The sequence below is a fragment of the Eurypyga helias genome, unplaced genomic scaffold, assembly GCF_000690775.1.
Source record: "Eurypyga helias isolate BGI_N326 unplaced genomic scaffold, ASM69077v1 scaffold7647, whole genome shotgun sequence".
Classification (NCBI taxonomy): domain Eukaryota; kingdom Metazoa; phylum Chordata; class Aves; order Eurypygiformes; family Eurypygidae; genus Eurypyga; species Eurypyga helias.
The window spans coordinates 78,588-105,358 of NW_010262288.1; the positions used below are offsets into that span (position 1 = coordinate 78,588).

General features: G+C 43.7%; 1 protein-coding gene across 1 annotated transcript in view; it reads left to right on the plus strand.

Moving 5' to 3' along the window:
- The window catches only part of NCAM1 (neural cell adhesion molecule 1), a gene marked incomplete at its 5' end in the record, with an annotated part of 58,100 nt that overhangs the window by 19,856 nt on the left and 11,473 nt on the right, over positions 1-26,771 (plus strand). Inside the window, 3 exons of the mRNA XM_010155662.1 lie at positions 45-176; positions 18,472-18,596; positions 20,433-20,613. Coding sequence (XP_010153964.1) covers positions 45-176; positions 18,472-18,596; positions 20,433-20,613 — 438 coding nt within the window. The remainder of the gene's footprint in view (positions 1-44; positions 177-18,471; positions 18,597-20,432; positions 20,614-26,771) is intronic.

Below are 26,771 nucleotides of genomic sequence, written 5' to 3' on the forward strand. Positions count from 1 at the left end.
AGCCTGAGCCTTCCTTTGCTTTTCCTCCCTTGTTTCTGCAACAGCAAACGTGGAGGGCACGATCACCATCACTGGCCTGAAACCTGAAACCACCTACTCTGTAAGACTGTCTGCCGTCAATGGCAAGGGCGTGGGTGAAATCAGCCTGCCATCTGACTTCAAGACACAACCAGTTCGTAAGTAAACCGAAACCTCCCTCTGCTTCTCTGGTTTTCCTTCCTTTCATCTTTCCAGGGAATCTCTGCCATGCATGGATGACACCTTCTTCTCTTGCAGACCTTGCTGCACCTTTTGTTTTTGCTGTGCTTTTTGATTGTAGTGAATTTCATTACTAATTAAAACACATTTTTGAAGATAGGAGTCAGAGGAACTCTCTTATTTGCACTAGTTTGTGCCGTGGGTTTCTAGTTTAAACTTGGTATTGTCAAAGAGGAGGGGCTGTGTAGTGGACACTTGTAAGCAGAAGCAGCAGCAAGTTGGTTGTAGAGAATTTACTGTCATTGTGGTAGGCAGGGTTTTTTTGCAAATCTGAAATTAGGAGGTTCAGCATGGGACTGGCCATGAACTGTGGAAGGAAGGGGGATTTCTGTTTTCTCTAAATCACCGCGTTAAGATGCCCAGGCAGCACATAAGGGGATTTCTGCAGCCTCTTGTCTGCTTTACCTGTGTAATCTTCCACTCCAATGGCAGGATGCTCTGCTGTGGCCTAACACTTCCCCTCCTGTTTCAACCAGGAATGAAAGAGGCAAGGATTAAAAACCAGAGAGTTATTCAGGACAGGAAAGAAAGAAAGGGGGAGGGGGAAAGAGGTGTAGAGTGGGTAGGGAAAATGTGGCAAAAGCAGGCAGGAGAGAGCTGGTCTCTTATCCTTGTACACAGCTTCGTTCAAGTATTAGGATTTGTATTCAGCCTCCCACAACCCCTGGGGTTCTTTCCCATTCCTCTTGCATTTAGATCTCCAGCCTATTCTTCTTCCCACCATCACACCCATACTTGTGTACCTATTTCATAGCTCTTCTGAAACCACTGCGCAGGGCCTTCTCCTGAATTCAGACCTAGCAGCATTCCTGGCCCATGTATGTGCATGCTTTGAGGCCCTGTGAGCTGTGCATGGTCTTGATTTTGTCTGCCGACTTCTGCCTCCCCAGAATGGCTGAGCAGTGTGAGACGGTACACATGCCTTGTTTCTGGGAAACCCCAGGCCCTGTGCAGTAAACCAGCCCTCAAAATTGATGCCCAGTCTGTGATAACTCTTGTAACCTACCTCACTCTCTAGGGTTGGGTTTGAGACAGCTCGTGGTATTTTGATTTTCCAGGTCCATGTTCTCTATCTCCCCTTCTCACTGCTTCTACATTTTTTTTTTTCCCCCCCTATCTGTCTTTTCTTTTTATCTGTGTTCCATCCATGGAAAAACTGCAGGCATCCCTCACTCACGTAAGTGCCTCTCTGCATTTATTTCAGTCTCTTTTTATGTTCCTAGAGTGTTCTCTAACATACATAACATTAGCTTTTAATCTAGTACCTTCTTCCTCTCAGGGTCTGTAGAAGTGAAGTAAGTGGTACTGTCCGTTTCCTAACAAGACTGACACTAGAATAGTCGCCCTGCTCTGGGTGATAGTTCTGCCTTTAGAACATTAGGGATTAACATCTTTGTCTTTAGTGTAAAGCATGCAATTCAAATATTTCACTTAGTGATTGTCTAATAATAATAGTTAGTGTCTTGGTTACAGAATGGAGTAGTGGAAGGCTTCATGTTTGTGAATGGATTAAAAATGCTTGAATTTTAATGAAATGTAGATAATTGAGGAAAAAACCCAACCCCAAAATGAAAAACAGGAGAAAGTTTTTAGCTGAATTGCAGATCTGGATTAAACCAATTAAGAGCCAATCAAAACTTCAAAATTTTGAGTATCTTCACAATTTTGAAACCAAAATCTTCCAGAAAAAAATTCTCCTTTTTTTTGCATCTTTTCACTAATACTTTTTGCTAGTAGTAAGTCTTTCGACAGTCTTCCAGCACTTGTGTAGCTTGTATACTCAAATAAATAATTAAACCTTGTACTAAATTAAAAATGCATGTTTCCCCCCATTTGATACAAAGTACGTTTGAGATTTGATGGATATTTTTGTCAGTTGGGTTCAGTGAAACAGTATATGCTGCACAGCTTTGTGCATTTCAAATTGGAGGTAATTAATGGCAGCTACTTTAAGTGAGCACTGCTCTGTTTACTAACATTTGTGCCCTTCTGGTGAACTGCTGTTATCCCCAAGATTGCATGGGCAAGCTTTTATGAAGCTGCTGTCACCTTCTTTGAGATTTCTGAAGCTGAAGTAAAAAAGGAAAGATTTATTTTGTTTAAAACCCTTATTATGCGATTTGAATCATGCCTGTGCTGTTTTTCCTTAAAAGATTGTGTTACACAAAAGCTTGGACTTAGTGGATCACTAATTGGATAAATGAATAGACAGACGGAAGTGCAAATTGCAGTAGTTTCAGAGAGTCAATCTGGAGATGTGTTTCCAGAACTTGTGTGCAGTCCATTGCCTAAAATTAATTGGAGCCTGTTAATTTCAGAAGTAATCTATCCCTTACCTGAAGTTTTTCGTGGTCAGTGTTACAACTGTCAGGCAAGTGGCTCAGTAGGCCGCTCTGAATTGGACGTAGTCAACAATGGACAAGGGAGAGAAGGGCGTAGGTATTCACCCTCTGTGCAGATCAGTACCACGGGAAAAGGGAAGAGATCCAGTTAGGAAGAGAGGAAAAAGAACATTAAAAGCTTTGTTTCAGCCACATCGACAGATCTGTCTGCCAAGCCTCACGTTCATCACTTGGGGGCAGGTACGTGGCTTTGAAGAATGCTACACCATGCTTGTAGTAGTGTTTTGCCTTTTTTTGACGTGGCAGTTGGCTGTCAATCAGTCTGTAGTCCCTAACTCTGCTCCCTTGTTTGGGAACTTCTGTGTCTTTTTTTCCTTCTCTGTGGGCTGTAACTTTTTTTTCATTGACAAATGAAATTCTGCTGATACTCTTCCAAGTACATTTATTCCCTGCAGCTGTGATCCTTCGGAGCATTCCGTTCTCTGATTCTTTCTCTGCTTTCTGGGGTTCTCAAAGCCCGTCTCCAGTCATGAACTGGGTTGCAGCAATGGCGAAGAGGTGGTTGGCACAAGAGAAGTGCCACCTTTCATCTGTGCTGGCGCACTATTACCTGTTTGTGGGTAAAGTCAAAATCGGGAAAAAGTGGGGTTGTCCCCATGTCTGGTGTGATTTGGAGATCACAAAAATTTTTCTGAAATTTTAAAGAAAAGAGTATAAAAACTGTGTTTTGACACCAGCCAAGGCTGTATTTTCAGACTCGTCAAAGTAACTAGTTTCCCTTGCCCTATTCTCCTGTGATTTAATGCATTATTTAAAGGTTCTACTTGAATGTGAAAACTGGCACCATTTTTTTAACACCTCCTATGTTACATCCGTAGGGTTTTTTTGATCCCCCAATAAGCAAAAAGTAGTTTCTATCTTAGAGGCTCATGAAGGCCCAAGTAATTAGTGAGAATGATGTGCTACACCAGCGCAGATGAGAACTGTGGGACTGGGAGGATATCTGCCTAACCTGACCTGGGTTTGTGTTTTCATCGCAACCATTCACTGTTTTTCTGCATTTGCTTTTCCTTATAAATCTGAAGACAAAGGCTGCACACGCACCTTCTGTTACTTTTTGACCCCAGCTGTTTCTTGCTGTTGTAGATGTGGGACCCAAATATGTGTTAAACCACGAGAGTGTGTGTTTGATGTCAAAATAGCTTAATGTCAAACATAAAAACAAACAAAAAAATCCCCAAAACCCACAGCCACCCAACACACCACCACGAAAACAACACTAAAATACTCCTCAACTTCCACCAGGTGTGAAGCTGGCCGTAAGTCAGCAATGGCTGTCACCAAACAGTTGTCCTGTAGGCTATGTTTTGCTGCCATACAGTGCTGGCCGGCATCCCTACTGGCCTGAAATGGCAGTGGTTTGAACTCCTGGGAATGCTGAACAGCCGTGTCTCTTCAGTGGTCCTGTGTTAGAAGAAAGTTGGTTTAAAGCAAGAACTCACAGGGGATCCAAAATGTAGGTCTGGCAGAGTGCATTTACTTTGCTTATGATTTCTGCCCAGCGAGACTTGATCTGACAAAATCTTAACAATTTGGGGTTTAATTTTTCATACTTTGGCAGTATTTAACAGGAATCAACTCCCCTCCTCACCTCCCTTTCTCTTTCTTTAGCAAGTACTGCTGCACCCACCTCCTGGTTAGCCGAGAGTGAGTATGGTAGAAGAGGCTGTTGTCTTTGTTCCACTTTGGTCTGCATGCATCTTCTCACCGAGTGTGGTGCAGTCTGCCTAACATCCTTGGGTGTTTTCCTTCTTTTCTGAGTGAAAACTGAATCTTCACGTAGAGGAACCTCAGATAAGCGTAAGTTTGATTTCCAGGGTAGAGAAAAGACACTGGCAGCTCCCAGGTATACTCAACTCGGAGGAGAGAGATCAAGGGAAAGATCTAGAGTGAAACCCTGGCCATGTGAAAGCTGGTGGTTGTCACTGGCCTTTGCCATTAAGATTTCTGAGCAGTTTGTGTTCCATTCTTGGTGCCATCTTATGGGATATGCTCGGCTTTTGTGGTGTGAAGCTAAATTTCCTGAAGTAAACAACACAGCAGATAGAGTTTAGTTTCTGAGCTAAACAAAGCAGAAGATACTCAAGTGATCAGTAGGGAATGGCTTGTGCTTCTCTAAACCTGTTACTGAGAAGCCTTCTGGAACTGTGGAATAAAATTAATTTCTTTTATAGCCTGCTTCATCTTTTTTTTTTTTTTTTTTTTTTATCTGCATAATCAGATCTAGGCTGCAAACTGCACTAGGATCTTATTCTGTTCTTGCCTCACACCAGCAGCACTGATATGGCCATGGGAGGCAAAGGAAATCCCAGAATTATAAATTTCTCCAGTTGGAAGGGACCCATAAGGATCACTGAGTCCAACTCCCTGCTCTTTGCAGGACCACCTAAAACTAAATCATGAGTACGAGCATCATCCAGATGCTCCTTGAACTCTGACAGGCTTGGTGCTGTGACTCCTATTGCTGGGTGACCTGTTCCAGTGACTGACCACCCTCTCAGTAATGAACCTGTTCCTAATGTCCAATCTGAGCTTCCCCTGATGCAGCTTCATTCCGTTCGCTCGTGTCCTGTTGCTGGTCCCCAGAGAGAGAGAGGACATCAGCACCTCCCCTCCGCTGCCCCCCTTGAGAGAAGGTGTAGACTGTGCTGAAGGTACCCCTCAGCCTTTGCTTCTCCAAGCTGAACAAGCCAAGTGACCTCAGCCACTCCGAAATCTTGCCCTTGAGACCCTACACCTTCTTGGTCGCCCTTCTCTGGACACACTCTAATCGTTTGATACCCCTCCTTGACTCGCATTCAACTTGCCATCAACCCAAGCCCACAGATCTCTTTCCATGGGGCTGCTCTGCTGCCCCTCAAGACGTCTGATTTACCACTCTCTGTAGCTGTAGTTTTCTGCCTGGTCACGAAGACACGACAGTCACAATTCTTTTGGTTTTAAGGATGTTAAATACAATAGTAGAGAAATCCCATGCAGCTCGTGTGTCTCATGCTGCGTCCGTCCCATGACTTTTGGAAGAAGACACATTCTTTTTTATCCTTCTGTCCTGGTAATCCTTGTATTCAGTGCTTATACACTCTGCTTTTGCTCTTGGGAGTGGAATGCTTAGCAGCATTCCCAAGGGGCTTTCAGTCTGTGGCCTTCTGTCAAAACTGCCTTATTTCTCAAGGGTGCTCATGCCTTTTTGGGCTGTTAGATTGTTTTTTCTTCCTCTCTGCCTGTTCCCTGGCCGTAGTCCATGGCGATGAGACAGAACAGTGTATCAGGAGGGTTAGTTCTCATTAGTTCTTGCTCCTTTGTTTTCTATAGTTGGGCAAAAGCTAGCAATGGGGTCCTGCTCTAGAGGGTATTCCAGAAATCCCAGTATTTAATGGACTAGCAGCATGTGAACCTAGGTTGCTGTTTGGACCAAAAGTAGGCAAAAATGCTGTAGCTGTCTCTGAAATTGGATTCAGAGCTTCAAAGCACTTCAGTATGAAAAAGCGTCAGTAGGGACCCTTGGAGCTGTGGCATGCTGCAGGAACCATGCAGTGCTGGCTGGCTTCCCCCTCACCCGGAGGGGCCTGTGTCTGGCAGCACAACTATCCCTGAGGAAAACAGCGGTAGCAGAGCACAATTTTTGCAGCCTCTTCAGGTGATGCACATTTGGCACAAGGGATTCAGTGTCATTCCCACTCTCTCCTCATTAGACCTCCTCCCTTATTTTTTTTCTCACCCCTACCCCTGCCTCTTGTAACTTACCTAATGGTACACTTCACATTTACATGTCCTATCTATCCTTCATGTTTCCATAGCAACTCAGCCTCTTGTTGAATCCGAAAGCTCAGAGCCACCAAGTGAGTCGATGAGAACTGCTCCCCTTTGGTCCAGAGTGCTATTTGTTATGCTGTAGCCCTTCTATCGAGGGAGTTAAAGCACTGTACCGCGTTATTTTGAGAATTAACCAACAATCCGGCATTGATGTGTTGTGTGAGCATGTAACTGTTAAGAGCCCAGCATGGTACCACTCTTCCTCCTCTTCTTGTTGTCCTACCAAGCATGCAGTAAAAAAATGGAAATCCAAGTTTAGAAGAAATACGGTGGGGGAGAGAAAGAGGCAAAAAGAAAGAAATTTCCAAAATTCCGGTTTCCAAAAGGAATCTTTTCGTGGTTTCAGCATAAAAGCTGCCTTCACAAAATGGATGTGGACTAAATAATCTTCTTGCTACCTTGCGTTGCTCTATTTTCTGTGTATTTAGGGAGGTACAGGTGATACTACAGCTATGGATGTTGGATGTCACAGGAAGGTGAAAATGAGGTGGTAGAATGTCATAGAGGGCTGTGGGGAGAGGGAGCATTGCCCCAGCTCTGCACTGATGCCCTGCCTGCATTAAGAGGGGTCTAGGACTTCCCAAGAAGTCCGTGTCTGACATGGGAATTGGACGCAGATTCCGTCAGTTCTTGCTGAGTACCTTGTTGGTTAGATAGCCATTCCTAGTGAGACTGAGTCCCATCAGCAGATACTTTAATGCTGGATCCGAGTCCTCTAAGGAAAAATAGCTACGACTCACCTTAGCTGATTTGTATGTAAAAGACCCCTTTTGAAGTGTCTGTTATACACTGGCTGTTAAGAGGTCAGTGACACACCTTCCTGATGCTGAGTGGGTGTAACAAATGTGTGATTTTTAATCCCTGTTTGGAGGAGATTTAGAGCCAATCACACAGCAGTATGAAAGCCAAACATAGAAATGCAGCGCAGTCCTGGAAGACAAACGCTGAAGGGAGAGAGAGGTTTACGTGGTGCATATGTGTGTTTTGAAAAACTAATCGTTTCTACAAAGCCAAATGCTTTTCTTGTGACTTGTCATAATAAAACGTGTGTATTTCTGTGAATATGGTCTTTATCTTGAAGACCTGTGTGTTTACCTGTAGTGGATTAGAAACGATTCATCGCTTCCAAATGGCAAACACTAAAAGCATGACGTATGTGACTGTTCTGGGGTTTGGGATGGAGGGAGGGGGTAGTACGGCTAGTCTGGAACTGTCAAAGGAATTAAAAACCAAAAAACCCGCTGCATTTCTGACTGGCACATCCCATGGTCTTACCCCTTGCATGAAACATCCTTTTATCTGCCAGCGACCATGGCGAATGCTTGTTTTTTCTGCAGTGTTTTCCACGTATACATCGTGCCAAACGGCAGCCCCTGGTGCACCTGAAGCGGCAGTGGGTCTGTACTGCTGAAGATCACTTTTCGTTTGAGTCAGACTTGGAGGGTGGGGTGGAGGGGGGGAAGGGTGGCAACCAGCAGGTTGACTAATAACCTTTTGTTTCTTAGGAGGCAGAGACCCCACTATGGCTGTTCACATGTGGGGCGAGGAGAGAGCTTTACCTGTGAGGGAAAATGTCGTGTTAATGTTTTGAAGAACAGTCTTTGTTCCTTAAAAAGAAATGGTCTTTTTACCCAGAAAAGCTACTCAGAGCTAGTTCATGAGAAGGAATTTCCACACTTTTTATTTTGCTGGGGGATGGTGGTGGGGTTTCCATTTTCACCTGCACTGAAGTTCAGGCTTCTGTACTGAACAGAAGCAGATCTGACCTCTCACTGCCTCGTTGTCATTTGTGTGCATAATCAATTTGTGCAGATAGTGGGCACGTTTTGTATGCTGAGTTCTTCAGTGTATGAATATGCTACTTTCCACAGCATAAAAGGGCATTGGCATAAGGCAGGTGCTTTTATAACTTTGCATCATTTAATCACTGATGCTGCTGAATGATCCTGTGTCTTACCCTAACCTAACCTCAGTGGTTAAACGGATGAAACCAAGAGTAACTGGAAATTGAGGGCTGCTGTGTAGCATCATGAAGTCGGGAAAATAAACAGTGGGTGTGATTGAAACCTAACATAGCTGCAGAGAGTTTCTTCACTGACTTCAGTGAGTTTTTGACCTCATGTGATCAGTAACATTTGGGAGATGTCTATAGTCATGTCAGAGGTTTAGAAACATGAATCTCCTTTGACTTAATCCTCTTAGCTTGCTCGGATAAATAGTTCTGTATCAGTGGCAGTAATGAAGGTTTTCTTGCAGCTCTCTTCACTGTGGGATCTGTTTTGCCTAGCAAATGTCTGAGGTCACTTGAAAAAGTGTGGGTGTTTGGGTTTTTTTTCCCAGTTGAGGTACTAATTTGGGTCTTTTTTTCTATCTAATCTCCCACTTTTCCAGAATCTGTATGAACTTGTGTCATATTTACTAGATACTGGCCAACAGATTGAAATGCTGTAGGATGAGGTGGAGGACATCAAACGAGACATGCAGGTGGAAAGCCAAGTGGGTTTTTTTCTATAAAATCTGTGTTAACTTGCACAGTGCATCCAGTCAGTTCAAAGTAGATTGCAGTCTTGGGGAAAAAGGTCACGTGGGCTTCCAGGGAGTCTTTTTGCTTTGCAGTTTCCCTCCCCAAGAAATGGGCCTGGCCACAGAAGATAGATGTGTGGGTGTGAAGCCTGTTTACATAAAAAGTGAAAGTTTGATAGCAGCTGTTCATTAATTCATTTTTCACACATCTTGGATGGAGTTAGCTGTGGAGTTAGGGAGAATTTTCACAGACCAGACAATGGTGCATCTCTCCCTCTCGTGCTTTTTCAAAACGTGATCTACAAGTAAGTTGGTCAGTGGTCTGTATCTTGTAACAAGCCCTGATCATAACTACCTGTAAAAGACATTTTTATGAGTTTCCTTGGTCCAGTAGTCCTGGGAGAGACAGAGCTGACTGTGAGAGCCCTTGTGTTTTCAGATTCATGTAAGCACTGCCTGTGAATAGAAGCCTGTGCGTACCAGCGCCTTGTTCCTCTTGCAAGCTCTGAGACAAGCAGTGTTCTGACTGCCTGACTTCTACCCCTGACAAGAGCCTGAATTTCAAGGTTTTAAGTTAAAGACAGTATTTCCAAATGTCTTCTGTGTCTTAGAAGCCTCATCTGAAGCAGCTTTCGGTTGTATTTGTACTGCTAATTTTTTCTAATACTGCTTTCTCTCAGGAGGAAGTGGTCTCAGAGGCAACCTCTCTCACCTGTTTTTTAAATCTCATGTTGTATTAAGCTTACTGGGTACTTGGAAATGCATTTCCTCAGAAGTGGGATACATTGAATGCCTTTCCAGACAATCTCACAGTAACTCTTAACCTTCCCTCCTTCATGGTGCACCTGCCTAGAGTTCCATGAGTCTATAGCTAGAGATGGTGAATTGAAAGCTTAGATATAACAAATCTATTTTACATTCCATATCATCCGTTCTTTCCCCAGGAATGGTATGCCCTCAATATACTGTCAGGTACAAGCACCTGAGAGATTAAGGGTTTAATTCTCTTAACACCAAATTAGCAGGGAAGCACCAGAGCAGTGTGAAGTAGCCCCGTTAGGATGAGACAGAGAACCGATCATAAAAAATGCAGGTTATAAAGTCGATAGAAATTTAGGAAGGGAAACAGAGCATGGAGCTAGTGGTATCCTCCAGTCTGACAACTGATTTTTTTTTTTCCATTCCACTGTCACACAACCTGCACATGTTTCATCTCTTTCAGCAGTAGCTGTCTCCCTTGTGCCATCTTTGTAATGAATTTCCAGCGCAGAGCACTTCATTCCTCTCTCGGTGACAGAATAACACCTTGCACACATGAAATCATCAGTGCAATTCATTGGATGTGATTCATGCCATTCCTTGAATCTTCAGGCTGCGTGTGTTGGACGCAGCTCGTGCTCTCTGAGTGATAACTGTGTCTGACCAAATTCTGGTTGCAGCCCTTCCGTCAAAAGCTCCGTCCTTGGAAATGTATGCATGTATACACGTAGTAGGTTTTTCTCTTTTTCAGTTATTGTTGTTGATATTTAGGAAGACATTTCTTTCTGCAGAGGGGAGAACACATGAATATGAAATGCTGAGGTTTGTCTTCACTGAACTGCGTGGGCTGTGATTTTGACCACCTCTGCTGCCTGGACTGTTTCTGAATAACAATGTCTTCCCTTTTTCTTTCCAACAGTCTAGTGGAGTCCTTCAGCTGGCCAAGTTCTGGCACACACTCTACAGTAATTACTGTTTCTTCTTTGGCTTGGTATTAATAAGCAGTGATGCAGCTGTGCCTAACACTCACAAGGTCATAACTCCGTGTTTTCTGTGGTGTAATACTGTTATATTTCCAGGCAATTTTACTGTCTCCCCGGTGTTTCTGATGTATGCTGGCTAATTTAATTTTGTTTCTCTTTTATTTAGTCTGTAATTCTGTTGTTGATTTTTCCCTTGCCCATTGTTTACATCAGTTTTTTAATTTTTTTGTATTTTCCATGTGACCTCCTCCACTTTCCTTTCAACCAATCATGTGCGTGCGTATCATGTGACTTTGTCATGTGGCTTGCATGGTGCTGATGATGTCGTCCACGCTGGTGAACAGAAGGTAAAACACTTTGTTCTGATTGGTTGCCTAGATTTGGGGTGAGGATTTCTCTCTGGTCAGTGACCAGGGATCTCCAAATTCCATCGCTCCAAAATCCTTCTACAGGCCTTTTGGAGAAGTCGCTCACCACTGTCTGCATGTGAAGAACTCACCTTTAGTATTCCACACTGACCTCGAAAAAACTTGGGGGGGGAAAAAAAAGAGAGACAAAAATCATGTGGCTCAGTCATTTGCTTCTTTAACTATCAGAATCGAGCAGTCAGCATCCTAATAATCTTCTAGAAGTGTCTCTGGCATTTAACACCGGTGGCAAAAATAATTTGAGTTTCAGGGTACCAGTGTGCCAACTACAGACTGCTAATTGATGGGAGAGTGTGGGTAAGATGCTCAGATAATGTGAACACCGTATCTCCTGTTGCTTTAGCAACATTTTGACCCTGTATGTTTATATAGATATATACACACAGACATCCATGCTATACATATTTAGTAGCCCATCAAAAAGATCTGAAATTCCCTGTCTCAGATCTGAAATTCCCTCTCTCTGAGATGTAGTTATTGGTAAGCGTGTCACATCATGATTCAAGAAAGAAATTTTTCTGTTGGGAGTAAAACTTAAGCCCAGCTAGAGTGGGAGGTCTGTTTTTGCAAAGAGGTATATATAGGCACACACAGAGTACATGGTGGGAGCTAGATTTTGCACAGTTTGCATCAGAGGTACTACTGCACCTCGCTTGCCAGAGCACCTCATTCTTCCCACACTACATCTCAACTTTGGCAAGGGATTTCATCTAAACTCCTTTACCAGCGGCAGTAGCTGGTGATCTCCATGAAATCAAGAAGCAAATGACTGACCCTTGCATATTCGGGAGACGAAATCAGTCTCCAAGTGTGTGGTAGTGAAAAGAATTGCTACACCATCGATTTTTTTTACAACTTCACTTCATACTCTGTGCATAATCTGAAGTGGGGGAGGGAGGCAAACTTGGCTTTTCTACTTCCCCAACTAAACGAATAATTTTGAAAACCAGGATGCAATTGGCTTTTTCCAATCTATGAATTCTGAAATCACCTTATTGTCTTGGACCACCACCAGGAAAGGGTTTAGGCTGGGGTTTACCAGGAAAACAAAACTAACACCAGTAACCTTCCCACGTGACTGCATGCATGACAGTAGCCCCTCTTCCCTTAATCTCTTTTTCTCTCTGGCTGAAACCCAGGAGGACTGAAGACTTGGTTGTCTCATTTTTGCATGTTCTTCTGTTTTTGTTCCTTATTTTTGATTGTTGAAGTTTGCTTCTCTTGTGTGCATTCTGGAGACTCCCTACCTATTCTCTCTCACCAGTCTATATTTTCCTCTCGTGGAGACTTTCCATAGGTATGGCTGATGTTTGTTTCAAATTGTGACACTTGTAGGTCACATCTTAGTCCTGTCTTACGTGACAGTTGCAGAAATCGTTTGCTTCCATGTCCGTGTGCCATAGAAATTACCGTAGATTGCGCCTGTGTTCTCCAAGCCCTGCAAGGATGCAGGATCTTTCCTTGGTGCCAGTTTGGCAAGGATTTCAGCTCGCAGTCTGAAGTGCAGCAGTTCCGTAGTAACCGATTTGAGCTGCTCTTCAAAGGGGGGCAGAAGGAACACATTTGGTGGCAGTGGGCAACAGATGTGATGAAAGGTCTTTCATCTGAACTGCTGTCACTTCTGGGCTCCAGAACACATTCAGTGCCCTGTGACTAGGGAAAAGTTTCTGCTGCTTGTTCATATTCCCTCCCCACCTCAAGTTTTCACTATAGTTGCATCCAGTCCTGGTGCTTGTGGCACTCCCTGAAAATCAGATAATTAAGACCAGGTAACTTTTTTCTGAAATCCAGCTATATCAGACTAATATTAGATCGAGGAAGCACTTTGAATTTAAATTAAACAATGGTGAAAGGATACCAGGAAACATTTACTGCTTCCCTGCAGCAGGAGATTGTTGATGCTAATGGCTTAGCAGGAGTGGATAAAAAATAATTTGAAAATGTAATGGCTCAGAGCACTGTCCTCAGCTACCCTCACATGTCTAGGGATTCAGGCTTCAGGAGCCTGCCTCCCAGTTCCTTATTTCAAATATCGTTGGTCAGGTTGAACGTGAGTTACATCTAAGCCCAGAGAACGGATCTCTGCACTTAACAGTGGATTACCAATGACATGTACCCTGAGAGGGCAGCGCTGTCGTAACGCTTCACTGCCAACTGCGGCTGGACTTGATGACCTTAATGGCCTTTTCAACAGAAAAGCTTCTCCCATACTATGATTTCATGCACATCCCGCCCTGTATTCTTTTCAGAGGAAAGCCTTGTCTTCCTTTCTGCAAGTTACAGACTCGGTTGCTGGAGAAGAAAGGCCACGCGGTAACACGTAGACAGGTCCTGGCACCCCCGCTGCAATCCGGTACAGTGCAGCAATTGGGTAGCCGTCACGGAAAGCAGGAAAATGTTTGTGCTGCTTCCTAGGAAGATGGGAGCTACAAGGCTGGAGCCACCTAGTCCCGGTGTCTTGTGTCTCATACTGGCCAGCAAGATGTTTCTGCCCTAAAATCTGATATTAGACAAACCAATGCAGCAGAAGTCTTTCCTGATGTCATTATCTGGAGAGATGAGTGATAAAGAGCTTGAGTCTGATTTTTTTTGTGCATATGCGCAGCATTTTGTGGGTGTAACAATAAAGAGTTCTGGAAAGAAAATATAAATCCCCAGAACCCCAGAAGATGCGAGAGCTGGAACAGACCCTGTTGCTTGTCTTCTGCCCTCCGGGGGGGGTCCACTTGCATTATTTGATCTCGCTGCTGGGCTGAGTTACGTCGGAGCCAGGTGGCACCTTATCGCTCAGTGTTGTCGCACCACAGAGCGAAAGTATAAGATCCTGCATCCCTCCTTCTGTAGCAGAGTGAATTCTAAGTGGATAAGTGTTTGTACAATGATTTTACAGAGGAAGGCTGGCACGCTGGGAGCTGTCTGCTCTCCGTGAGCTGTGTAGCAGCATCGCAAGGGGGATTCTTCAAGGATCCCACGTTTTATGGGTGGAGCAGGCAGATTTCTGCAATACGTCCAGTCAGCTCGGTGTAAATGGGAAATTCCCAGGCATGTAGCCCACCTTCGTAATACTCTTTTGCTTTTCAGCCCCCGTCCTGTGGGGAGGATGCATGTTCCGTAAGCATGTTTCTTCTCTAACCTTCTGACAACAACCTTTTTCTCTTCAGCTACTGGCACTTTGTCTCATTATAGGGATGCTGATTCTACTGGACTAAACTTTTCGCACTAAGCTTCTTCCTCCTTTGAAACTCCACACTAACCCATTTTTAATTTTACAGCCATGTATCTGGATTACATCTTCCTGCTTAAGTTAAATTAATTGCCACCTGTTTTTGGGGAGAAAACTGAAGCATTCTTCACTAAGCCTTGCACTGCTGTACCTGTTGGGTTTCAGCTGTTAGGAGGGGTCCATAATCTCCTGTTTGAAGAGAATGGTTCTCAGAACCAAAGTGTTTCAGCTATTGGGGAAGGAAGGAATCGGGAGCTAGAAAATTCAGAGTGAAGAAGAGTTTCAGCAGAGAGGGTAATTAATCATTGGAATGGCTGCGTGTAAGGTACAGCAGTATCTCTGATATTTAAAATCTATTAAGAGTCCAAAGGAGGTTTCTTCACATTTTAGTCTTGGTGCTCAATCAGTGGAAAAAAATTTTACCTGTGTTAGATAAGAGGTCAGATTTTATAACTATAGTGTTCCTGTATCACTTGAGGATCCCTTTAATGATTTCTAATTATCTCTCTGAGGTGAGGATGGGAAAATCTTCATCTGGTACTGTCTAGTTATCAGTGGAGCCATCAGGTCTACCACAAATAGGGCAACACGAGCGTTGCTGCTCGTAAATGTGTCATCAGTGTCAAGTGGCTCGGTGTCTAGCAAAACAAGTAGCTGTGAGTGCCCTGCCCCCAGCTGTTACTGGGATCTAGTTCTTCTGTGGAAAAAATGGTAGGGTAAGGCATTTACTTCAGGTATCACTTAATTATTGGCTAATAGTTGTGACACAATCATTGCAGTAATAGCCTTGTCAACTCAGTAGTCAAAACCAGTAACCTTTGTGGTGGTATTTTTCTTCTAAGATTGAGGAAAGAAAAAAATGTGATTGCTTGGTTAATCTGTTTCCCATATGCGTAGGTGAGGTATTCCTGCTCATCTAGGAGTTGCTTGTTCCCATTTAATTTTCAAGCTGCAGTGCACTGTAGGAGAAACATGGGCAGGAAGGGCTTTTCAAATACGCAGCCTGTTAGTAAAGGTAAAAATCCACCCCTTTGTCTATAGATGGGAAACGTGGCCGTGAGTAAAACACAATATTCTCTTGTCCTTTCTCGAGACATGAGTGGTCCCATACTGTGTGAACCTGGAGAACTCCCGAGGAGTGCACAGCACTTCTTGTAACATAAACAGGAAAACCTTCAAACCGCCTAGAGGTCCCTGCAAGGGCAGCTCCATGGTCACCTTGAGAGCATTGCCTTTGTTTTCAGTGTACAGTCACCGAGAAACCTGTCACAGGGTGGAATATGGCTCCTGAGTGTCCAGCTTGTATCGTGGGAGTCTTGTAATGGGGACATAGACAGAGGCAAGGATTTGGAAAATGAAAAGGTCGCAGGGAAAAAAGGAGCATTTCTTCTTTACATCTTTAAGAGAAATTGCTGTGTTGTGAAACACCGATGTACGTATCTCACGTCGAAGAGCTCTGTGTTGTAGTTACCTTCCAGGGACAGTTGGTATGGTAGAGCATGTGTTAGCCTGCCAGAAAATGGAATTAATCTTAAAATGTTTCAGTCTAGATCTTACAGTTTTTTGTTTGATGTTTCACACCAAGAAAAATGTGCTTGAATTCCATCTTTGGAGGGGAAGGGTGAGGGAGAAGGGCTGAAACTACTTCTGAAAATCAACTTTGGAAGGTACTGGAAGATTCACCTTTCTTTGCTCAGCCAGAAATGCATGTGCTCTTCATTAGGAGCTGAATACAAATCCGGATGAACAGATGTGGAATTCAGAATTTGTTGGGGTTGACAGAAGCTCCTGTAAATACTCGTGACTGGTTATCTTTCCAAGTTGATCTGAATACAACTACTGGCTTATACTAAAAGTGAAAGGAAATAATAATGAAACAGAACTGAGTCTTGAAAGTTTTATTCTAGGCAACAGGCTGAGCTTTCTAAAAGTCACAAATTACTTCAATGCCCTGGTTTTGTTCTCATTTGGTTACGTTCAGTCTCTTAAATCATGAATGTCAATGTTTCGCTATTGTTCTGTTTGGAATACGCTGAGGATTAGATCAGCTTTCATTTGTATTAAACCACACCCTGGGGTATCTGGGAGCTTGTGTTGAAGAAAGCCCGTTGTCCAAACCACGCGTGGCACTGCCAGCCAGGACAGAGGTGCTTTAGCAGAACTGTAGGTGGTTTCGAGCCAGAGCAGTTGTGTGCTGAGCATTAGCAAACCTCTGCAAACTTTTGTGGATGCAAACGTTTGGGAAGTGTATTTAGATTCAAGGTGCACAGCAAAACGCGGGATGTGCGTTGGCTGTTGTGTTCTCTGGATATAAATTTCCTGTAGTCAGCTCTAAATGAGCTATTCACCACTCAGATCAATAAACAGAAGTACTTCCAAACTGCCTATGTGGCTAAACAAAGGTATGGGAATCTTTTGCTTTTACATTCAACCACTTTGTTATATGAAATACCTGTAAGAATTAGGGCCCTGTAATGAGATGAGCCAGCAGAGGGTAATTAATCTCAGGAGTTTGCTGGAATTGCCAACTGCAGCTGATTTGTGACTTTTAACTTGCAAATAATTGCAGTGTTGGTTTTGCTCAAATTACCTGCAATGAAATTGGGCAGAAGAGCTTCCAGAGAATAGCAGCTAAAATTGTCAAAAGTTCTAGAAGCTTTTAAGCCCAAGATTCATGGCTTAAGCACTTAGACTACATCACAGAGCTGACATTAAGTCAGTCAGTAAGTACTGTAAAACGACCTAGCAAGCTTCAGCAGTATCTGTGATGAATTCTGTCAAGCCTGACTGACTTTGTCTGGCATCTTAACTCTTGGGACGTTTCAGGGCTGTAGAAATAATAACCCCGTCTCCAAGCACAGATAAGCACTGGCATAGAGGAACCCAAGCCTTTCTGGCCCTTTACGTAAAAAGGAGCCAAGCAATCATCCCGGCGCTGACGGAAGGTTAGCAGGATCTGAGCTCTCTTGTGGTCTGTGTCACCTTCAGAAGAGCGACTAGTTCTCTTTCTTCATGTAGGTGGTTCTGCCGATTTGATACTTACGTTGTGGGGACGGTGGGTTGTTCAGTGGGAGTTTTTTCCACACAACCAAATAAATAGGTAATAATGCCTCGCGTGTAGTAAATTTGCAGGCTGTCAGAGCACTTTGGAAACAATTGGTCCCTGGGGTCTCATCTGTGGATGTGACTTTTAGGAGAGGTGTTACAGTCAAGGTGCAGGAAGGAATTACTTGAGCTGGGATTGGGGAGCCACGCTCTGCAGGTTGTGTGTGCAGGTTGTGGAGGAGGTGGCTAGGAAAAGCAGCTGTAGAGACATGGCTGTGAAAGGATGCGGGTGTACATCTGTGTGCCCCGCAGAAGCAAACAGCATTTCAGTTTTCTGCTGATGTCAGGGGTGAAAATTGGGAAATGATACCTTTCTCTTTTAAAAATGGTGGTTACAGAAGGGTGAAAGGGGTCTGGTTTTCCCCAGCCTGTATTCATTGCAACTAGTTATGCCAGTGTAAGCTGAGTGAAAAGATGTGCAGTTGTGATTGGGAATCACTTTTTCCAGGCCCGTTTAAGCGAGCACACCACTGAGTCTCTGGTCCAGCAACTGTAAAACCTAAACGACGTTCAGAGTGCAAACACGGGTCGGTGTGACAGGCGTGATGTCCCTTTTCAGCGATGCTCTTTACATCTGCGTTCCACAGGTGCAGCCTGCCTGTTTGCCACAAACCCTATCTTGTGATCTTTGAGGTGTTCCACATCAGTGTTTTACAACAAAAGAAACGTGGAACCGGTCATTGCTCTAGGATATTCTTGGGGAATGATGGGGACTCTTACTTAGCCTCTGACTCCATTCTGGCACGCACACAAATGGTACCTTGTATCGGTGGAAACAAACTACCAAATTGAAGAAATACTTGGGTCTTGCAAATGTTTGTGCCCTCGGCTGTGTACCTGTGCACAGTCGTCTGGGTCGGAGTGAGGCTGATACCCTGCCAGCGGAGTGTAATAAATGGTTTTTCTGATTTTGAAAATCAGTACTTTTTCCCTGCTGAATATTTTGGCAATTAAATGTAAATCCAACATTGTTTCAGGGGAACCCAGCGCACCCAAACTGGAAGGTCAGATGGGAGATGACGGAAACTCCATTAAAGTGAATGTTATCAAGCAAGACGATGGTGGCTCCCCAATTAGACATTATCTGATCAAATACAAAGCTGTAAGTATGACTGACACTCAAGCCTGACTTGTATTTAGCCTGTTCAGTACTTTGGCTTCACTATGTAGGCCGACAGCCCTAACGCTAAGGTCTTGTAGGTAGGCCAGTAGGGAGTGCGTGCTTGGCAGGGGTGGTGGAAGTGTATGGGGCACGAGGTATGACACAAACAGAAGCAACGCATAAAACCTTTGTCTCTTTTTTTTTTTTTTCCTTTCGCTTTGACTGCGAAAGATGATTTCTCCATCTGTAGAACTGTGAGCATATGGCAATTACATGCACTTAGTCTTCTTCCATTTCATAACTTCTGAGATGGGATTGCCAGCATCAACTGAAACAGCTGGGGACCAGAGGCTCATACTGGAGAGCATGGCCCACCTGCAGATATGTACCTAACCATAACTTCCTGTTGGTCATTGAAAATGCCTTATTTGATTGACTAATGAATGGGTTTTTCAGTACCAAATTACTCTGCAAATTATGGAATAGGACCTTCATTGTAGTCACTTCCCTAACTTAAATCAGTTCCCTAACTTAATCAGGTCTCATTGTAAATTACCCAGGATTGCAAAACACATGATTCTCTGAGCAAAACACCTAGCCCTAGTTTTGGGAAGGAGTGTCTGCGATGAGCAGCTGGTATTGTTGTAATCTGAATGTGGCTCTTGTTTTGTGTTAGGTGGTGTTTGATGGGGTTTTTTTCTTACGAAGGGAAAATGGGGGAAAAAAGCAGAGCACCCAGTCAGAGATTGCTTAGCACATCCTTGAGAAACAGGACCTTGAGAGATTGTCAGTGAGAATGTGAAGCTCTTCAGGGCAGCAGAAAGAATTCCCGGAAGATATTGAAGCTTATTTCTATTGTCTCAGTTTTAATATGTCTGGGGATGGCTCAGCTGTACCAGCGTGTTTGAGCTGAAATGTGGGAGCTTCCCAGCTCTTAAGAAAGCAGCACACTCTCTCAGTGAATGAGTCTGGCAGCTGTGCTGCTGAACTCAGTCCGTATGAGCTATAAGTAGTCTTTTCTTTCTATGTTACAAGTACAGTCACAGAGCAAACTTTGCACTGCAGTCTAGAAATCCCGGGTGTTCGTTGCCACCATAATTTTGAGCTTTTTAGGTTACCTAGAGCTTCTTAGAATGGGGAGAGTCTTTGGAATGTCAAAAGGACAGTCTAGTATTACAGAACCATAACTGCCAGCAGAGATGAAAAGCCTGTTAGCACGCTCCAGTCCCAGAAACCTGCCTAAGGCTGTCTCAAGGTACCTTGGCAGTGGGGTTTTCAAATTCATCTGGGTGAAATGTACCTCTGCATTCCCTGAAACTGGAGCAGCCTTTATCAAAGTTGCTATTTGTGTGCACTTTTTAAAATTCCTTTAAATGGTGTCGACTGGAATGGTACCAGTAAGCTAGGCCAGACCCGTGTTAAGAGGTAAATCTGTCTCTCAGATGATTTAAATTTGACATACTGAGACATGAAAGAACGCTCTTAAAGTGCTTTGCAAGGGTGAGACATAGAGAAGCTGCAGCTTTTCCCCTCTGAAATACAAGTAAGCTAGTCGTGTGGCAAAGATGAGAGAAAGAACTGAGGGATTCTCTTCAGGTGTGGTAACACTGCAGAAAACAGGATTCTGGGCAGGAAACAGTCTACTTAATTATGTCTTGTCCCCTCCACTTAGAGCCAACAGCACATGATGTTTTGCACCACTGAATTAGCTGAGGAGCGTGTACTTGTTTAGAAACCTCCCTGCTTTTCCATTTCTTAGTTAGCCATTATGGTGTTCTCAAAGCTGGCTACTAATCTGTGTTTTGCACCCCTGCCTGTCATCTCACTGCTCTGCAGAAGCATTCCTCAGAATGGAAACCAGAGATCAGACTTCCATCTGGCAGCGACCACGTCATGCTCAAGTCCCTGGACTGGAACGCGGAGTACGAGGTTTATGTGATAGCTGAAAACCAGCAAGGGAAGTCCAAACCAGCTCACTACGCTTTCCGAACTTCTGCTCAGCCGACGGTCATCCCAGGTACAGCAGTCATGAGCTTTACCATTGTTTTCTGCTTCCAATTAATGCAACAATGCTGCATCCTTTAATGTGCCTGAGTAACCCTGACAACTTGCTTGCTTAAAGCCATTATCGCAATTGGTTACCCATCCAAAGCTTAGTTTTTGCCGTGTACATACCTGTACTGTAGTCCGTGTTACAGTATGTACAGCATTAGCACTGTTAGGAATGCTACACGACAGAGCCTTGTCTGTTTACAGGGAATGCTGGCTTTTTGTATGGGCCTAGCAGGATTGCCAGATGAGAGCAGCAGTGGCTAGAAAAATTCTGGTGCCGGAAGTAGGATTCCTACTTTAAACTAAAGCAAAAGAGACCTTTCAGATCTCTGGGGCAATGCTTCTCACAGTGCAGGTTTCTCTTCTGAATCTGCTTTGAGCTTGCTTACTGCTCATCTATCCATCCAGGCAAGCCTTTGGAGAAATAAAGGTGTAAGGAATTTGCTGGAAGTTGGAAAGGGAGAGGGTTAAAATCTTTCTCTAAAGGTGTATTTCTTTTTTATTAGTAAATGAAAGGGCGATCAAATTACAGCACTGTTTTAATGTTGCATAGGGCATTAGGGAAAAGGAGCTAAATAGCATTAGAATCCTGCTGGAAAGTCTTGTTTCAGACAGACTGTACTTATTAGCGTGCTTAAGAAGTGACGTCGAAGCCCAGATGCTACAGAAGACAAGCAGGCCCTGTTAGATTCCCTGAGATGCTAGGAATTCAGCAGCTCGCTGGAAGGTGGTGACGCTTGGTATTTCTTTCCTACACGAGTAGTAATAATGCCCATGAAAAAAAAAAAAGAAACAAACAAAACCTCAGGGATGAAATTGCTGGAATACCTGTAAATTAAAGTTCTGCCTGGTTAAAGGCAGAGGGATGAACTTTAATGAATCAGGCAGGCCCTTGCTGCGCAGCCAGCGTAAGCGTGTTCGTGCCAAGGTTGGTGCTGACAGGGAAGGGAGTGATTTGATTTCATTCTGTTTTCTAGATTGTTAACTCAATCTCACTGCTTTTCTTCAGAACACCTAGAGTTTTCTGCACCGAGAATTCAATCCTTGGTCTGCCCCCACTGTGCCAAGTCCCTTCCCGTCCCAAAGAAACAGCTGTGACTTTGTGCAGTTTGCGTGCCGAAACCCCAACGTTGTTGAGCATACCTATGAGCGACCTAGTTGGTGGGGGCTTGAAAATGTGCATAGTAGGGAGGATGAGGACAGGGAGGAGGGAAATGGGGCAAAAGAGAGATTGGGATGTGTGTTTGAGCAAGGCTGTAGTTTTGGGTGGAAGGACCCTCCGTAACTTGTGTAGCAACTTACTGTCTGATTCTCATTTTCAACAGCGCTAACCCTTACTACCCTCACATATTTGAAGGACAACTGTGACTGATGTGGCAGGAGAAAGTGAGGGTAATTTGGCAGAGAGTGCCTTAAGGTCAGTTCAGAGCCAAACAGTCCGATGACGTAGGCTGGAAACAGCAGAAAGTGGTTCCTTTGCCCTGTGACGCGTCTTCCCAGGGAAAGTAATGAGTACTTCACACGTCCTGATCAGTCGTCTTGTTCCTCCACACTCCTTTGTGTGCAACTGTTGTTACCCTCCTGTGGTGATACTGTCTTTTAGCCTTTGTTGCATGCCCAGTGGGACAACAAAACTACCCGGGACATCTGGGATGCCCGGCAGAGCAAATTTTGAGAACACTGTTGCCTTCGGAATACACTGTAGTCCATGGCAACAGGAGGAGCAATGAACTCGGATGCCACAGAGCCTTCTAAATTCAACAGTAACATGAACAGGGACACTAAGAAATTGGAGTGTGGGGGATGCAATTGTTTCTCAGGAAGAATGTGCTGTGGTTCAGGGGCAAGTAGAGCGCTCTGCAGTGAAATGGTTATTCCTGGGTATGTTGGATCTGTGACCGTTTCTCTAGGTTGTTTTGGGTTGGGGTTTTTGTTGTTGGTGGTTTTTTTGGTAGAGGACTTTGGTTTCTATTAGGCCTTCCAAGGTGTTTACAGACCCTTTGGTTCCCTGAGCTGATCCCCAAACTAACAGCACTGGGAAAAATATTTTGGAAGGGCAGGCTAGACTTTTATTCTGACGTGCAGTCCACAGGCCTCTATTGAAATGAAGGCAAACACGCCAAATTGCAGTAGGGAAGAAGCTCTGTGTATTATTATCCTTTAGCATCTCGTTGTTTTCATGGTGTTTAGCTTTTACATGGTGATTTCAGAATGAGCAACACAAGAGGTCAGAGCTGAGGCCTCTAACGTGGAACTGCTCTGCTTGACAGCAATAGCTAGGAATTTCCTGCAGACAAAATGTGTATTTACTATGTAGAGTCCTTTGTTACCATTATCTGTACAGTGTCCTTAAAACGGTGGGAAGGATAAGGGTATTATTTTCAGTAATAATAATGATTGCATTGGAATAGTTTACGAGCAGGTGGAAGGCTGAACGGAAAAGTCAGTCCTGTCTTCTTGAGACCTTCTTGCTTCTCCAGGGTTTTAGTCACCTGGATCCATTATCCAAGTCCTTGGTACAACAGGCTTTGGGGGAAGGACTGGGACAGGCAGGTGGATTGTCTGCTACCCAAAAGCTTTTTTTTTTTTTTTTTTTAATGTAAAAGGCAGTGTTGTCCTTTCAAATACCAAATAACCATTTTCCCATGTTTCTCGCTGAGCCTTCTGTTCCATCGTTTTTAATCTCATTTGCTTGCGAACCTCACAGACCCTGGCTTGGACCCTGCTCTGTGGCTTTGGACATTGCTGAGCTTTTGAACCGGCCCTTTTGTCGGTGTGAATGTGCTAATGCTCTTCTTTTAACCTTTAGCCATTTTAATTTACGAAATTAAATAAACCTTTGATTCTTGTTTCCTATATTTATGACCTAATTTTTTTTATCTGTTTTTCTCTCTCTCTTTCTCTTTCTCTTTCTTTCTTTCTTTCTTTCTTCCTCATCCTTTCTTCCCTCCCCTCTCCCTTCTTCCCTTTACTCCTTTCCTATGTCTGTCGTCATACATGTCACCTTGGATCTCACGGGGAAACATCCACGCTTGCCACATGCACCAAATTTGTTTTTAAACAACCATATTTTCCCCTCCTGGGAACCATTGTCTGGCACCTGCAGCGACCTTGGGAAGTCCATCAACGTCGTCCTGCTTTGTTTCATTGCTTCTTTCTGCAATGACTCTGCTTTTGCTCTGTTAAGAAACTTAAAATAAAATAAAGCAATATTTGCTTGGAAAGGCCTGGGTGGCACCGAGGCGTAAAAGCAGATAACTGTGCTTCAGAGGATCATGTCAGTTGAGGGGGGGGGAGGGGGAAATCAAACAACAAACAAACCACAGAACATTTTAAAAAGAAAGTTTAATTTGAGAGAGTCAGTATTTTGTAACAAGGAAAAAAGGTTTCAGCCAAGTGTTTTCTCTCTAACATTTTTTTGTTACTTGTGATGAATTTTCCCTTTTTAATGGATGTAAAGAGGTTTTTTTTGTTGTTGTTTGCTTGCTGTTTTTCATTAATGGAAGGTACAATATCGATACTGGGTTTTACTGATTTCTCTGCACATCTGGTTCTGATCACCACTGTATTGGGCAAAAGTTTTCTAAAGCCACATCCAAAATTCCAAACCCACAGACTATAAAAAGAGAAAGAAGATTTGTCAGAGAGAATCCTACTGGTTGCCTAAATGTCTCTGTGGGCTTTTGCATGTGGATTCAAGTTTATGATCGGTAGAAGGTTTTCCTGATGTGGTGGTCTAAATATAAACAGCTTGTGGGAATTACACTGAGGAGATTTCTTTCTTTCTTTCTGTGGTTGAGTCCTTGCGACTTCATTGGCCCCTTGTGTGCAGTCAAGTCTCATGACCCGTAGTGTATTTGGGGCATAATACAGCTCATGAGCATACAGATTTGCAATGGATGCTTGTCTAACACTTTCTGGTTTTCCACTACTGTATTATCAACTTCATAGAGAGATCCCTTTTCTTGCCATTTAACAGAAAAGATTAACTTGGATCAAGTTACCTGACCAGCTAAATTATTCTTATTACTGATCCTTAATAATATTCATGGTTAACGGTGCATGTGACAGTACCAGACAGGATTAATCCATGGTGTAAATTGGTGCAATATAATGCATCTTTGTTACCAAGTTCTGTGTGTTGCATTTCGTTGAAAAAATTTCAGTTGACTTTTTTCTTTTCCTTGTTCTTACTTAAAAAAAAAAACCCACCAAACAAACAAACACCACCACAGAAAATCAACACAACAACAACAAAAAGCCCTGTGCCTGTTATGAATTGTCTTGGTGATGGGACATCCATTTGGCTCTGATGCTCTCCAAAAAAATGGGTGTCTCTCCCTCTAGCTCTTTCCTTCTCTGTGAGTGGCCTTGAGGTTGCCAAGGATGCAATTGTTGACATAGCTGTTGAACTGACTGTACAGAATGTCTCAAATACTACCAGTTGTCTGGGATGGGATTAATCCTTCTAACATAATTCTAGAAGGGACCAACAAAAAAACCTGCCATCAGCGTTGTCTTAACTATGCATTTTACGCTCTGCACATAAGTCTCCACTGTGTTTATTCAGACCTTGTTCATTACAATTTGTGAATGGCTTTTCTATCTAAATTATGAATGAAAGCTTTGTGCAGGCGTTGCACACAACAACGTGGGTTTCTTTTAAAAAAAGTGTCACCTCTAGTGTTTAAGTATTGAAAATGTGTTAGATCTTTTGAGTTTACACCTTAGTGTTACTAAAGTACAGCAAGAGTTATCATAATACACACAAGCTGTGTGACCTTTCCCTATAGCTGCATTTATTAAGTTCATCTGTAGGAGATACCAGCTTGTATCATGGGTCTTCCCTTATCCACAGAGGGAGGTTACTAGCTGAGGTTGAGTTATATCTCACCCAAATCACAGGTTATTAAAATTATCTTGCCTGAACTATCACTTCACATAGTGAGGAGAGAGGGAGCAGCATCTCTGGAAGCTGCTCTTCCTATTCAAGAAGAGGTGCCTTAAGGCAGTGGAGCTGCATTATGCCCTGAGGTCCCTCGGCTCTGTGGTGACTAGGCACAGCCCAGACAAGTGTCTGGAGTTACTTGAAATGAATCCCATTCTCAGCGGCAAACGGGAATCCAGTCAACATGGAATATTTACAGAAAGAGCTTCTGTCTGTCTATTTGTAAAATCAAGGAGTGTAACTGACACTGTACCACCTATTTATGAAGATTTGTAATGTGTCGGATCCGTAAGGTCTTGACAGTCAACACTGGCCAAAGTCCCAGGCTGCCTTCTTGATATAAATAAAATTAAAAAAGCCCCAAGTTTGCATAAAAGCCAGCTCTTTGCTATGCTCGGAAATGAGGCACGGATTCAGATCTGGAAACAGAACGAGTTCAAACACTCTGATTTTCTCGCACCCACAACCTGGTAAGCACGTGTTCTATGGGAACAAGTCACACCTATGGGAAGGCGGGAACCTCAACCCTTAGAAAAGATGTTTCTCTGTGTGTGGCAGACTGCAGGGCCTCGTAGGATCTCGCATAGCCCAGGGATTCCAGCACCTGTACCCTCAGTTTGTTGCCAAGTCTCTACATATTTTCAAAGATGTTTCTCAAAACATTACTTTGGCCGCCTTCTTTTTACAAGAAAGCTGTGTTCGATAACGTCCTGCTCCACCAGGATCAGTTGCAATTGTTCACGCCTCCTACTTCTCGATAGATGAAACGAGGGTTCTGAAGCTGTCCTGACGGTGAAGCTGGTGGCGTGCAACGAGCAGCCAGCAGCCCTGAGGTGTGCGCGTTGCGGTAGTGCAGAAGGGCGGCTGTAGCAGAGGTCAGCCTTTCAGATATACAGTCTGGTTTACTCCTGAAAAGAGGATCTTCATGTGACTCGCTCCTTGCTTACGGTTTTTCCTTTTTGTGTGCTCATTTTCCCTTTTTTATCCTTGCAAAGGAAGTCAGTCATAGGAAAATAACAGAGCTGGAAGCCAGGAGCAGACCACTGCAGCCACGCGATTTAAAGGGAGTTCGGTAGTGGTTTGGGGAAGTACCCATTGCATTCTTGTCTTGTAAGGAATGCTCTGCAGGTGACTATTTCTGCTGCCTAGTAGCTAAGCTGAAAGCCAGCATAAAT